The sequence below is a fragment of the Arctopsyche grandis genome, chromosome 9, assembly GCF_051622035.1.
Source record: "Arctopsyche grandis isolate Sample6627 chromosome 9, ASM5162203v2, whole genome shotgun sequence".
NCBI lineage: Eukaryota > Metazoa > Arthropoda > Insecta > Trichoptera > Hydropsychidae > Arctopsyche > Arctopsyche grandis.
Window position 1 is genome coordinate 5,154,369 of NC_135363.1, and position 12,646 is coordinate 5,167,014.

General features: G+C 34.0%; 1 protein-coding gene and 2 pseudogenes across 1 annotated transcript; all 3 read left to right on the forward strand.

Annotated features, from left to right (window-relative positions):
- The first annotated feature begins 1,151 nt into the window (after positions 1-1,151).
- On the forward strand, positions 1,152-2,532 carry LOC143916798 (cuticle protein-like). The gene is made up of 2 exons (XM_077438045.1): positions 1,152-1,208; positions 1,870-2,532. The coding sequence occupies exons 1-2, from the start codon at positions 1,152-1,154 to the stop codon at positions 2,530-2,532; spliced, it is 720 nt and encodes a 239-aa protein (XP_077294171.1).
- Positions 2,533-7,181: 4,649 nt separating this feature from the next.
- LOC143916799 (larval cuticle protein A3A pseudogene) lies at positions 7,182-8,292 on the forward strand (annotated as a pseudogene).
- A 2,699-nt stretch (positions 8,293-10,991) lies between these two features.
- LOC143916801 (larval cuticle protein A3A pseudogene) lies at positions 10,992-12,159 on the forward strand (annotated as a pseudogene).
- The last annotated feature ends 487 nt before the right edge of the window (positions 12,160-12,646 follow it).

Sequence of the window (12,646 nt, forward strand, 5' to 3'; positions counted from 1 at the left end):
GAGTGAATGCGACAATATATATCAATATATATATATATATATATTGAGTGAATGCGACAGTTGCGCTTTGACCAGATAAAACGTGTTTTAAATTGACAAAATCGAGGGTTCATATTCTACTATTTTCTCCTCCAAAACTGAACCAATTTTTAAAAAAATTTCATCATCAGTATGAGAAAGATATTTTATGTGCATCTATTGGCGTATTTTTTTAAAAATCGACTCATCGTTAAATAACCACGCTAGACTCTTTTCGTGGGTGTAAAAAAGAGGCGATTTTATAGATGTTTGGCGGCTCCTAGCTCCTATAAAAAATAATTAATTATAGCATATTAAAAAATAATTTCTCTAGTGCCATAATTGAGGTAGGGAGAAGTATAGTACGTTTGTATGGACAAGGCGCTGCTGTCCAGCCCTCTTAATACTATTTTATATTGAAACATGTTTGTTTTTTGTTTTCGTTTAAAAGAGTTAATTTGGAAGTGTGCTGAATTTTAAATCGGTAAAATTTCGAGCTAAAAGCTCGTACTAGTATTTACTCGTATTTACACGAACCTGAATTGAATTAATAGAGATAATATATTAAATTGTCTTTATATGAGAATTAAATAAAATTCCACTTAGAAAAATCATATTTCGACTATTCTTGTGGATTAATAACAAATATTATATTGATAACTGGCTTACCTCGATACAATAAACGAATTTTTGTACCTACATACATAAACATATATGTACATATGTTGTTCAAGTAACTAGAAGAAACATGACAGTCGTTGGGAATTTGGATGTAAATAAAACATAAACACATATTGATTTAAAACTCCTATACATTTATATTACTTAGTTGTAAACAGTGGAACCATTGAAGGAACTTATGGGTACTCAGTAATATTACTGGGTACTTATTTCTTAATTTTAGTATTCAAGTTGGCACGAGCGGCAACTGTTGTTTTTCACCCTATAACTTATTGAGCATTAAATACTGAAATTAATTTCAATAGTAAAATATAATTTCGACCGCATAGAATCAAATAATTTTATTGGAGTAAATCTTCCAGATTTATTTACTTTACTATATTCATATTAGTTTTTGATGTACATACATACATAGTAGGAGTACGTATCGTTGTTTTATTGATACAGTGACAATGCTTCAACTAAGCAGATTTCTGTACTATGTAGATAAAATTGGGAAACCTGACACTGTTAGCGAATTCGCATATTTTGGCGAAAGTTGCGTCAGCTTTATATTATACCACGAGCCTGTTCATTGCCACAAAATGTCGTTTTCAGATCTTAATAAGTTGTATAAATACAGGTAGTAGACAACCACTGGATATCAGTAGTCTCAAGTCCACTGCTCTAGCTAATCGAAAATGGCATTCAAAGTAAGCAAAACAGCACACCACTTGAAATAGATGATGTCAATGGATGCTTTAAGTCCAACAGCTTATCATTCCAGTTAACTTCATCAAACCCTTATGGAAAAAAAATATTTCAAAACTTTTTTATTATTTAAATTTAAATGCTTTATTTATTCATCGAAAACTAATTTTCGAAAAAAATAATTGTACTCGTTGAAATCGAGAACAGTAGAGGTTGCTATTACATAAAAAAGTCAGTTTAACGAATACATACATACATCAAAGAATACATATGAAGGCATTATATCACGCCATTAAATCACATTAGAGCGAATTTTTCATATAACATTTGCCGTTAAACTGTTCCTTACTTTTTCCTTCTTGTATATAAATCATATTTTTATTTCAAATTCTTTTAATTAAATATATGCATGTATGTATGTATGTTCTATTCAATCGTCGATCAACAAAATCCATACTAATTATCAATTTCAACTTTCAGTTCCTGTTCTTTGCCGCTGTGGTGGCCGTAGCCCAAGCTGGACTTATCGCCCAGCCTGCCTACTCCGGCTACTCTGGAATCTCCGGATACTCTGGACTCTCTGGACTCTCAGGCTACTCTGGAATCGGTTCTCCATTGGGCTACTCTGCTCCAGTAGCCAAGTACGCCGCCCCCCTCGCATATGCCGCCCCAGTAGCCAAGATCGCCGCCCCCCTCGCCTATGCTTCCCCATTGGTTAAATCCATCGATGCCGACTACGACCCCAACCCACAATACAGCTACTCCTACGACGTGCAAGACCAACTCACCGGAGACTCCAAGAGCCAACATGAATCGCGCTCCGGAGACGTAGTTCAAGGATCTTACTCCTTGGTCGATCCTGATGGTCTCAGGCGTACCGTTGACTACACTGCTGATCCTCACAACGGATTCAACGCCGTCGTAAGACGTGAACCCTTGGGTTACAAAGTAGCTGCCCCAGTCGCCTATGCTGCACCAATTGCCAAGATCGCCTCTCCTTTGGCTTACGCTTCCCCAATTGCCAAGATTGCCTCTCCCTTGGCTTACTCTTCCCCATTGGGCTACTCTTCCCAAATCAACAAAATCGCCTCTCCCCTTTCTTACGGATCTCCCCTCTCTTATGGCTCTCCCGCCTACTATTAAGTTAGGATCGAACGATAATGTATTTATGTTTATATAATAAGATGCAATAAATAGTTAAAAATTCTATTACAATCCATTGTTTGATTTACTTTTCATTTCTAAACATTAATACACAATTTTATGCCACAAATCTCATATAATAAGAAAATCGATATGTTCTACTTATTTATTTATTTTAAAAACAGAAACAAACATCATTAGAATGAATTTAACATTGACGCCAAAAAAGTTTTTAAGGATTAATAACAAAAATGAAAAAAAGATATTTAATGAAGTTATATTATTTATTACTAGTATATACATGCAATACATTTGCATTTTTAGATGAAATTCCAGAAAATCTAATATTATATTCATAAAATTATATATAATATACACATATGTATGTATGTACATATATACAATTATCAGGGCTGTCTCCTAAAGGCAGAAGACTAGACGCTATATTGAAAGGGCGCCATGAGTCGCCTCTATTTTATTATATTTTTTTATTATGAAATTTAAAAAAAAAGGAAATACGAAAACATTTTATAGTCGACATCATTTTTCTATTCAAAGTTACAATTCTGATTGTAAACATAATAATAAAAAAGGATCGCAGGACGTCAAATATCAACGGCTCATGAATACACATTAAACTGCCGTCCATAGATGTATAATACATAGATCCGCCCTCACGGTTTATACTGGTCTCCCTTTTGGCGCATGCAAAATACATGGCGCATGCACACTTTTCTCTCAGTAGGTTAGTAGCTTCTAAATAGGAAAAGTCGATTGCGGAGATCTTGTCGATAGGTATGCGGAGGTTTTTTCATCTTTTCGTCAGTAACTGGGAGGTGCGGGGGGTTTAACTAGCGGGGGGAAGCGAAAAAAACGCCGACCGCTGCGTCGTAGGGAAAAAAACCTTTTTTTTCCCAACTTCCCCCCCCGCTAGTTAAACCCCCCGCACCCCTCAGTTAGTAGCGACAAGATCTCCAACGAAATTTGTTGTAATGCCATATCTAGTCTATTCTAGATCTATGCTGCCGTCGGTACAAATGGTTACTTAAAAAATATATAAAAATATAACTAAATATAGATTTGCGTAACCAATCATCTACCAGCAGAATAGACCATTGGTTAGCATAAAATGCATTGAGGAGATCGGTCATGGGTTCAAATCTAACTGGTTTCTGCTGTCCAGACCTTGGATTTGTGACTGCAGGTCGATCGTTTCCTATCAGAGTTTGCCAATTTATGTGATTTTCATTGAAACCGTTCCAACTAATTGGCAGCTTTACCCATTTTCTCGCAAAATCTCGAGTTTTCAGCGATCTCGAATTTCGCTGAATTGTATAAAATGCTGTAGATTTACAAATTTGACCATAAATGTCTCTGTGGATGTTAATTGATATATGTATGTATATTTACTGAATTTCACTGAATTATTTAAAACGATGCAAATTTGATGACCTCTCTGGATATTAATTGATATGTATTTATATACTTTCTATGACAGTGATAGTATTTGTATCAAATTTACAATGTTTCTGGCCTGGAAGACGCATTGGGGTTACCTGTCAGGCCTTCCTGGTATAAATTAAAGAAATAAAAAAAATATATATATATATATATATATATATATATATATATATATATATATATTCGCATGACGCGATAATATTCTTCAATTGATTGTTGAATATAAATGAATGTCTTAATTGCCGAATTTCTTCATGGGTATCCGTATTTTTCTAACCTTACCCGTTTCTGTGGCGAGTGTGGAATGGAGGTTTTTAAAATAAAGTTATTAAATACCAGTTTAAGATCATCTATGAATCAAGAGCGATTAGACAATAAGTCGTGCGTGTTATTATATCCGAATATCCGCACACATATTTGGATATATGTATGTACTCTTCACAAGCACGCGACGCTAACGCAAGTGGTGACCGGAAAGGTGGCCTAAGCCAGGTATGCACTAGGGTTTCTGACCCGGGTCGACCCGGGACAGACATTCCCGGGAATTCACGGAATTTTTGTTGTCCCGTGTCCCGGGAATTTTATCTCGAATCCCGGGAATTGGATTAAAAAAAATCTTGAAAATATACACCATTTTCACGACTGCACGAAGGGAAATAATAAATCAAATACACAAAGAATCGTAAAATAGAAGAAAGAAGAAGCTTAAACTGATTTTTTTAACACAAATTTTAAATAATTCTGATTTTTTACCAAACAAAACATTCTTTAAATATTGTAATGAAAGCGAATGAAACTATTATGAAGCGATTATATATTTCTTGTATTGATGATTCCACAATGGAAGAAACTTTTTTAAATTCGGATGAAGATGAAACAATTGTGTGTTTGACGATGAATGAAGAATTAAATAAGGAGTTATCAAAGACGAATATACAAAATAACGTAAATAATAAAGGAGGTATGTAAAAATAGCCTCGAATTTAAAAAATAAATTAAAATATACATACTGACAAGAGAAAAAACTGTTAATTTAAAAAAAATGTTTTCGTCCCTTTTAACAATAAAACCAACTTCGACCGAAACTGAAAGAGTTTTTTCCATTGTTGGAAATTTTTGTACCTAGAATTAGACTTAGTAATTAGTAATCTAGAATTAAACTTTCGGATTCTCATTTAAATATTTTAGTATTCTTAAGAAGCTACTTTAAATAAGTTTACTATTATAATTACATTTTTTCGAGTTAATAGATATATTATGCATTGTTTTTTAAATAAATAAATATTTTTTTATTAATAAGAATTATATTAAATTGAAAAAAAAAAGTTTTTTTACATTTGTCCCGGGATCCCGGGAATCCCGGGAACGATCCCGGGCTCCGTCCCGTGTCCCGGGAATTGAAAAAGTCCGGGAAATCAGAAACCCTAGTATGCACCCTTGATAGGTCTCCTATTGTGACGCACTGTAGCAAAACTCGCCTAAGCGAGGTATACCGAGAGGGGATACCTCCAGCGGACAGTTGCACTCTTGGAATATGTCGCGATTGAGCATCTCACTAATGGGCGTACGTACAGGTAGAAACTTCAACTTAAATACAATAGCACTCGCCGAAATATTTCCGCTAAGGCAAATATGAACACGTGAATTTTCGTTTCAAAAGTAAAATAATGTTTTCTCGTCACTAGTTTGTGTGGTTTATAGTTAGCCGAGTATTTTTATGGTAGGATACTATTTATTGAAACTGGCTGTAGGTGCAAGGCATTCCTTATGCTATATTTTTTTTGATATTTTTACTTTATCTGTTATTATTAAATGCTATTTTTTATGTTTATGTATGGATGTATTTATGTTTATGTTCAAATGTATTTTTTTATGTATAATTGATGAGTATATTATTTTCATTATGTATTAATTTATGTTTAATTGTTATTTTGTTTTTTTTTGTGTTATATTTTTTGACCATTGTGGCGCTTTAGGAATTCCTGTTAATGGTCTGTTTAGAATAAAATAAATAAATAAATAAATATTAACATACCTGATACTTTTTTTATATTTGTTATTCGATTTTACATTCTAGTGTTTTGAATTATGTATTTTAAACAACAATTAGTGTGAAATTAATATCAGCCAAATATCATTTTATCATGTCCCTGCTTTAGGGGGGTGGGGCTGACCAAGGCTATGATCTAGTGGCTCGGCATTTAGGCTGTGGTGACCGTCACCGCACCGAATGTTAAAAAGTCGAAAATGTTCGTTTACCATGCATACATATGAAAAACGGTTAGTATACATATCAGTGGCGTGCGGTAAAAGTCTCTCTCCCCCCGTCGTACATCCTCACTTAATTTACGCGAGCAGGATACAACAGGAACAAGAGGAACAGGCTTTTCCTCCCGTATTCTGCGCGCGCACATAAACAAGGCTGTATGACAAAAAGAGAGATAATTTCACTGCATGCCACTCATATATATGTATATATATATATATATATATATATATATATATATATATATATATATATATATGAGTGGCATTCTATGTATATTACAAACGGTACTATGTATGTATATTATATATATATAAAAAATTATATATTAAAAAAAGGGTGCATGGTAAACGGTACTATGTATATTATATATACATATTACCGTTTACCATGCACCCTTTTTTTATCTTTCGACTTAAGATCTTTCGATTTTGGATCTTTGCCTTCCGATATTTGCGTTTTCGGGCTTTTCACTTTCGGTCTGTGAGGTAGACCCAAGTCGCCAACGACTTCGTCAGGAGCAAGCACTATAGTGTTTCCACCTCTAGCTTATTAAGCATTAAATATAAAAATTATTTTCAATCGTAAGTTATAATTTCGACTGCATCGAATCAAATCATTTTATTGAAGTAAATGTTCCACAATTATTTAGTTAGTACAGAGTATGAATCGTAATTTTATTGACACAATGAAAATGCTTTAACTAAGCAGATTTCTGTACTATGTAGATAAAATTGGGAAACCTGACACTGTTAGCGAATTCGCAAATTTTGGCGAAAGTTGCGTCAGCTTTATATTATACCACGAGCCTGTTCATTGCCACAAAATGTCGTTTTCAGATCTTAATAAGTTGTATAAATACAGGTGGTAGACAACCACTGGATATCAGTAGTCTCAAGTCCACTGCTCTAGCTAATCGAAAATGGCATTCAAAGTAAGCAAAACAACACACCACTTGAAATGGATGTTTTAAATCCTACAGCTAATCATTCCAGCTAACGTAATCAATCAAATTCAAGCCTTTATGGAAAAAAATACTTCAAGACATTTCAATTGTTTCAATTTAAATGCTTTATTTATTCATCGAAAACTAACGATCGAAAAAAAAGTAAGGGATGCTATTACAAAAAAAAGTCATTTTAACGAATACATGAAGGCATCATATCACGTCATTAAATTACTGGGTTACATTTTTCGAAACATTACTGGGTGAATTTTTCATATAGCATTTAAAACTGTTTTTAAAACTTTTTCCTCCTTGTATGAACTTCACATTTTTATTTAAATTTCTTTTAATTAAATTTATGTATGTAAGTTCATTCAATGGTCTATCGAAAAACTCCATACTAATTATCAATTTCAACTTTCAGTTCCTGTTCTTCGCCGCTGTGGTGGCTGTAGCCCAAGCTGGACTTATCGCCCAGCCTGCCTACTCCGGCTACTCTGGAATCTCCGGATACTCTGGACTCTCTGGACTCTCAGGCTACTCTGGAATCGGTTCTCCATTGGCCTACTCTGCTCCAGTAGCCAAGTACGCCGCCCCCCTCGCATATGCCGCCCCAGTAGCCAAAATCGCCACCCCCCTCGCCTATGCTTCCCCATTGGTTAAATCCATCGATGCCGACTACGACCCCAACCCACAATACAGCTACTCCTACGACGTGCAAGACCAACTCACCGGAGACTCCAAGAGCCAACATGAATCGCGCTCCGGAGACGTAGTTCAAGGATCTTACTCCTTGGTCGATCCTGATGGTCTCAGACGTACCGTTGACTACACTGCTGATCCTCACAACGGATTCAACGCCGTCGTAAGACGTGAACCCTTAGGTTACAAAGTAGCTGCCCCAGTCGCCTATGCTGCTCCAATTGCCAAGATCGCCTCTCCTTTGGCTTACGCTTCCCCAATTGCCAAGATTGCCTCTCCCTTGGCTTACTCTTCTCCATTGGGCTACTCTTCCCAAATCAACAAAATCGCCTCTCCCCTTTCTTACGGATCTCCCCTCTCTTATGGTTCTCCCGCCTACTATTAAGTTAAGATCGAGCGAATATTTATTTATGTTTATATAATAAGATGCAATAAATAGTTAAAAATTCTATTACAATCCATTGTTTGATTTACTTTTAATTTCTAAACATTAATACACAATCTTATGTCACAAATTTCATATAATAAGAAAATCCATACCTTTTACTTATTTACATAAACAGCATTACAACGTATTTAACATTGACACCAAAAAGAATTTAAAAAAGTTTGAAAACGATCGGATAAAAGCCCAAACTTTGTCACACGACCAAATCGTTTGCAAGCTAAGAAGAGGTATGTAAACGAGCGGTTTGAAATATTTAACCAATTATTGAAATATTTAACCAATCATAGTTGAATGAAGATATGTCAGTCGATGGTATTTGTGAATTCATTGTTGAATATTAAATAATGTTTTAATTGCTGAATTAAGTTAATACAAACCAGTCCATCACCAAGTTCACCAAGATCATTTATGAATCAAGAGCAATTAGACGGTTAGGCTATGATAATTGATAACCATTGAACGAGACCTTTTTAAACAACTCGATATGGAAGAATTGATTGAAAATTTTTAATCAGCAAAAGTCAGGAAAACTTTTTTGATAGTTTTTGAATACTTTATTATTACTTAATATAAATGTATGTACATACATGTACTTTATTATAAATGTTTATCTCATATAATATAAATATATTATTATTATATATTATAAATATAATAATTTATTATTACTTATAAATGTATATAATTCTTTATTATAAATGTATATGTATAGTATGTACCTACATACATATATATGTTTATTATTATGCACATTAATACTGTATCATAATGTAAAAAATCAAAATTCAACTTAAAATCGAATGAATGATAGTTTAGAAATTTAATTTCATGTTTTTTTTTTATTTTTTCTAGAATAACATATTCTGTTTGCAATTTTTTTTGTTTTAATTTACATAAATATGAAATATTGAACCTAAAATGTGACTTTTGAAGCAATCTGCCTAGGGGCGCCATATACCCTCGGACTGTGCCTTACAATTAAACTAATATGTTTATTTATAATATATTAATTAACCTCAAAATAACCTAAATCTTGCGATGACTACACAAATGAATACGAAGAAGATTTAAGACTTTGATTTCCTTAAGGTACAAATAATTTCTGTATTGGCTATAACGTAAAATTATTATGAAGATAGAGAAGATCATCATGTCTAACATTTCAATTACAATCAATATTAAGGTTGAAAAAACAAGCTTTGAAGATGGTGAATTTATACCGAGTCCTCTTGAATCCTGCTTGCAAACAAGTAAGTAAAGCTGTGCGATAAGAACAGACCGATTTTATAAAAATACAAATGAGTATTCAAATAAATTTATATAAAATAAAACTTTTCAAATAAATTTAATAAAATGTTTACTATTAGATTCGCCATGTTTAAGCTGTTTATATTACAAATACTGAGCGAAGCCGGGTAAAACAACTAATATATAATATATTTTTTTTTACATACATACATACATATATACCAGGAAGGCGTTATACATATGTTGGTAAGCCCCAATGCGCCTTCCTGGCCAATTACAAACAATGCAGCATTTTTATTAAACAAGTCAATGAATTACGAGACACTGAAATCTCGTAATTAAGGAGACATCTATGAATTGTATATACTTTTTATTTGATTTTTTTTAAATTTATTGAATCGAAAAAAATATAATATTCGACCAATTGAATTGTCGTCATAGAAACTTTGTTTTGCTTACGAAGTTCCCAACTAAAGATACTTACATATATACATACTAACATACAAAGTCTCTTTCGAAATTATATATTAGATGTACATACATATACATTGTTTAACAATTTTGTATACCTACATATACATATACTCGTATGTACATACATATGTTGTTCAAGTAACTAGAAGAAACATGGCAGTCGTTGGGAATTTGGATTTAAATAAAACATAAACACCTATTGACTTAAAACTCCTTTATACTTTTATTAGTTAGTTGTAAACATTGGAACCATTGAGGGAACTAATGGACAAAGAGCGGACCCAGAGCGCGCTGTTCATTGTTCACATGTTGTAAATGCATTGCTAACGGTTTGCCGAACCTTTTTTACAAAGCATTTACAATAATGGAACAATAGACGACGCGCTTCCGGTCCTACCTCTACAGTCATGGTACTCAGTAATATTACTGGGTACTTATTTCTTAATTTTAGTATTCGAGTTGCCAACGACCTCGGCACGAGCGGCAACTGTAATTTATCACCCTATAACTTATTGAGCATTAAATACCGAAATTAATTTCAATAGTAAATTATAATTTCGACTGCATAGAATCAAATAATTTTATTGGAGTAAATCTTCCAGATTTATTTACTTTACTATATTCATATTAGTTTTTGATGTACATACATACATAGTTGGAGTACGTATCGTTGTTTTATTGATACAGTGACAATGATTCAACAGATTTTGTACTATGTAGATTAAATTGGGAAACTTGACACTGTTAGAGAATTCGCATATTTTGGCGAAAGTTGCGTCAGCTTCATATTATACCACGAGCCAGTACAGTGCCACAAAATGTCGTTTTCAGATCTTAATAAGTTGTATAAATACAGGTGGAAGACAACCACTGGATATCAGTAGTCTCAAGTCCACTGCTCTAGCTAATCGAAAATGGCATTCAAAGTAAGCAAAACAGCACACCACTTAAAATAGATGATGTCAATGGATGCTTTAAGTCCAACAGCTAATCATTCCAGTTAACTTCATCAAACCCTTATGGAAAAAAAATACTTCAAAACTTTTCAATTGTTTCAATTTAAATCCTTTATTTATTCATCCAAAACTAAGTATCGAAAAGAATTATTGTACTCGTTAAAATCAAATGCATTTTTCCTTACAATATCAGAACAGTAGGGGTTCCTATTACATAAAAAGTCTTTTTAACGAATATATGAAGGCCTCTCACTCCTATAACGCCTTTAAATTACTGGGTAACCTTTTTAAGGCGAATTTTTCATATAACATACTTTCTTCATATAAAACTGTTCCATACTTTTTCCTCCTTGTTTAAAACTCATATTTTTTATTTCAATTTCTTTTCATTAAATAAATGTATATTTGTTCATTCAATGGTCTATCGACAAACTAAATACTAATTATTAATTAAAACTTTCAGTTCCTGTTCTTCGCCGCTGTGGTGGCCGTAGCCCAAGCTGGACTTATCGCCCAGCCTGCCTACTCCGGCTACTCTGGAATCTCCGGATACTCTGGACTCTCTGGACTCTCAGGCTACTCTGGAATCGGTTCTCCATTGGCCTACTCTGCACCAGTGGCCAAGTACGCCGCCCCCCTCGCATATGCCGCCCCAGTAGCCAAGATCGCCGCCCCCCTCGCCTATGCTTCCCCATTGGTTAAATCCATCGATGCCGACTACGACCCCAACCCACAATACAGCTACTCCTACGACGTGCAAGACCAACTCACCGGAGACTCCAAGAGCCAACACGAATCGCGCTCCGGAGACGTAGTTCAAGGATCTTACTCCTTGGTCGATCCTGATGGTCTCAGGCGTACCGTTGACTACACTGCTGATCCTCACAACGGATTCAACGCCGTCGTAAGACGTGAACCCTTGGGTTACAAAGTAGCTGCCCCAGTCGCCTATGCTGCCCCAATTGCCAAGATCGCCTCTCCTTTGGCTTACGCTTCCCCAGTTGCTAAGATTGCCTCTCCCTTGGCATACTCTTCCCCATTGGGCTACTCTTCCCAAATCAACAAAATCGCCTCTCCCCTTTCTTACGGATCTCCCCTCTCTTATGGCTCTCCCGCCTACTATTAAGTTAAGATCGAACGAAAATGTATTTATGTTTATATAATAAGATGCAATAAATAGTTAAAAATTCTATTACAATCCATTGTTTGATTTACTATTCGTTTCTAAACATTAATACATAATGTTATGCCGTAATCGTTAGATGAAAAGAAAATCAATACCTTTGACTCATATTGTTTTATTACCGGATTATACAATACGTTTGAATTGTTAAACGAAATGATTTTTGCGGAAAATCAATTATTTCATTTATAAAATTATATAATATCAACACAATCATAATAAGACATACCATGGCTACACAAATGAAGAAGTCTTTGAACTAAAATCTTTGATTTCTCTCAGCTACAAATAATTGGTAAAAGGATTATATATGTAGGTTATCAATACAATATGAAGATTCATAAAATAAGCTTTGAGCAAAAAAAATATTGCAAAGACAAATTGATTTTGATTTTTAAATGCTTTTTATTATTACTAAATTGTGTTCACA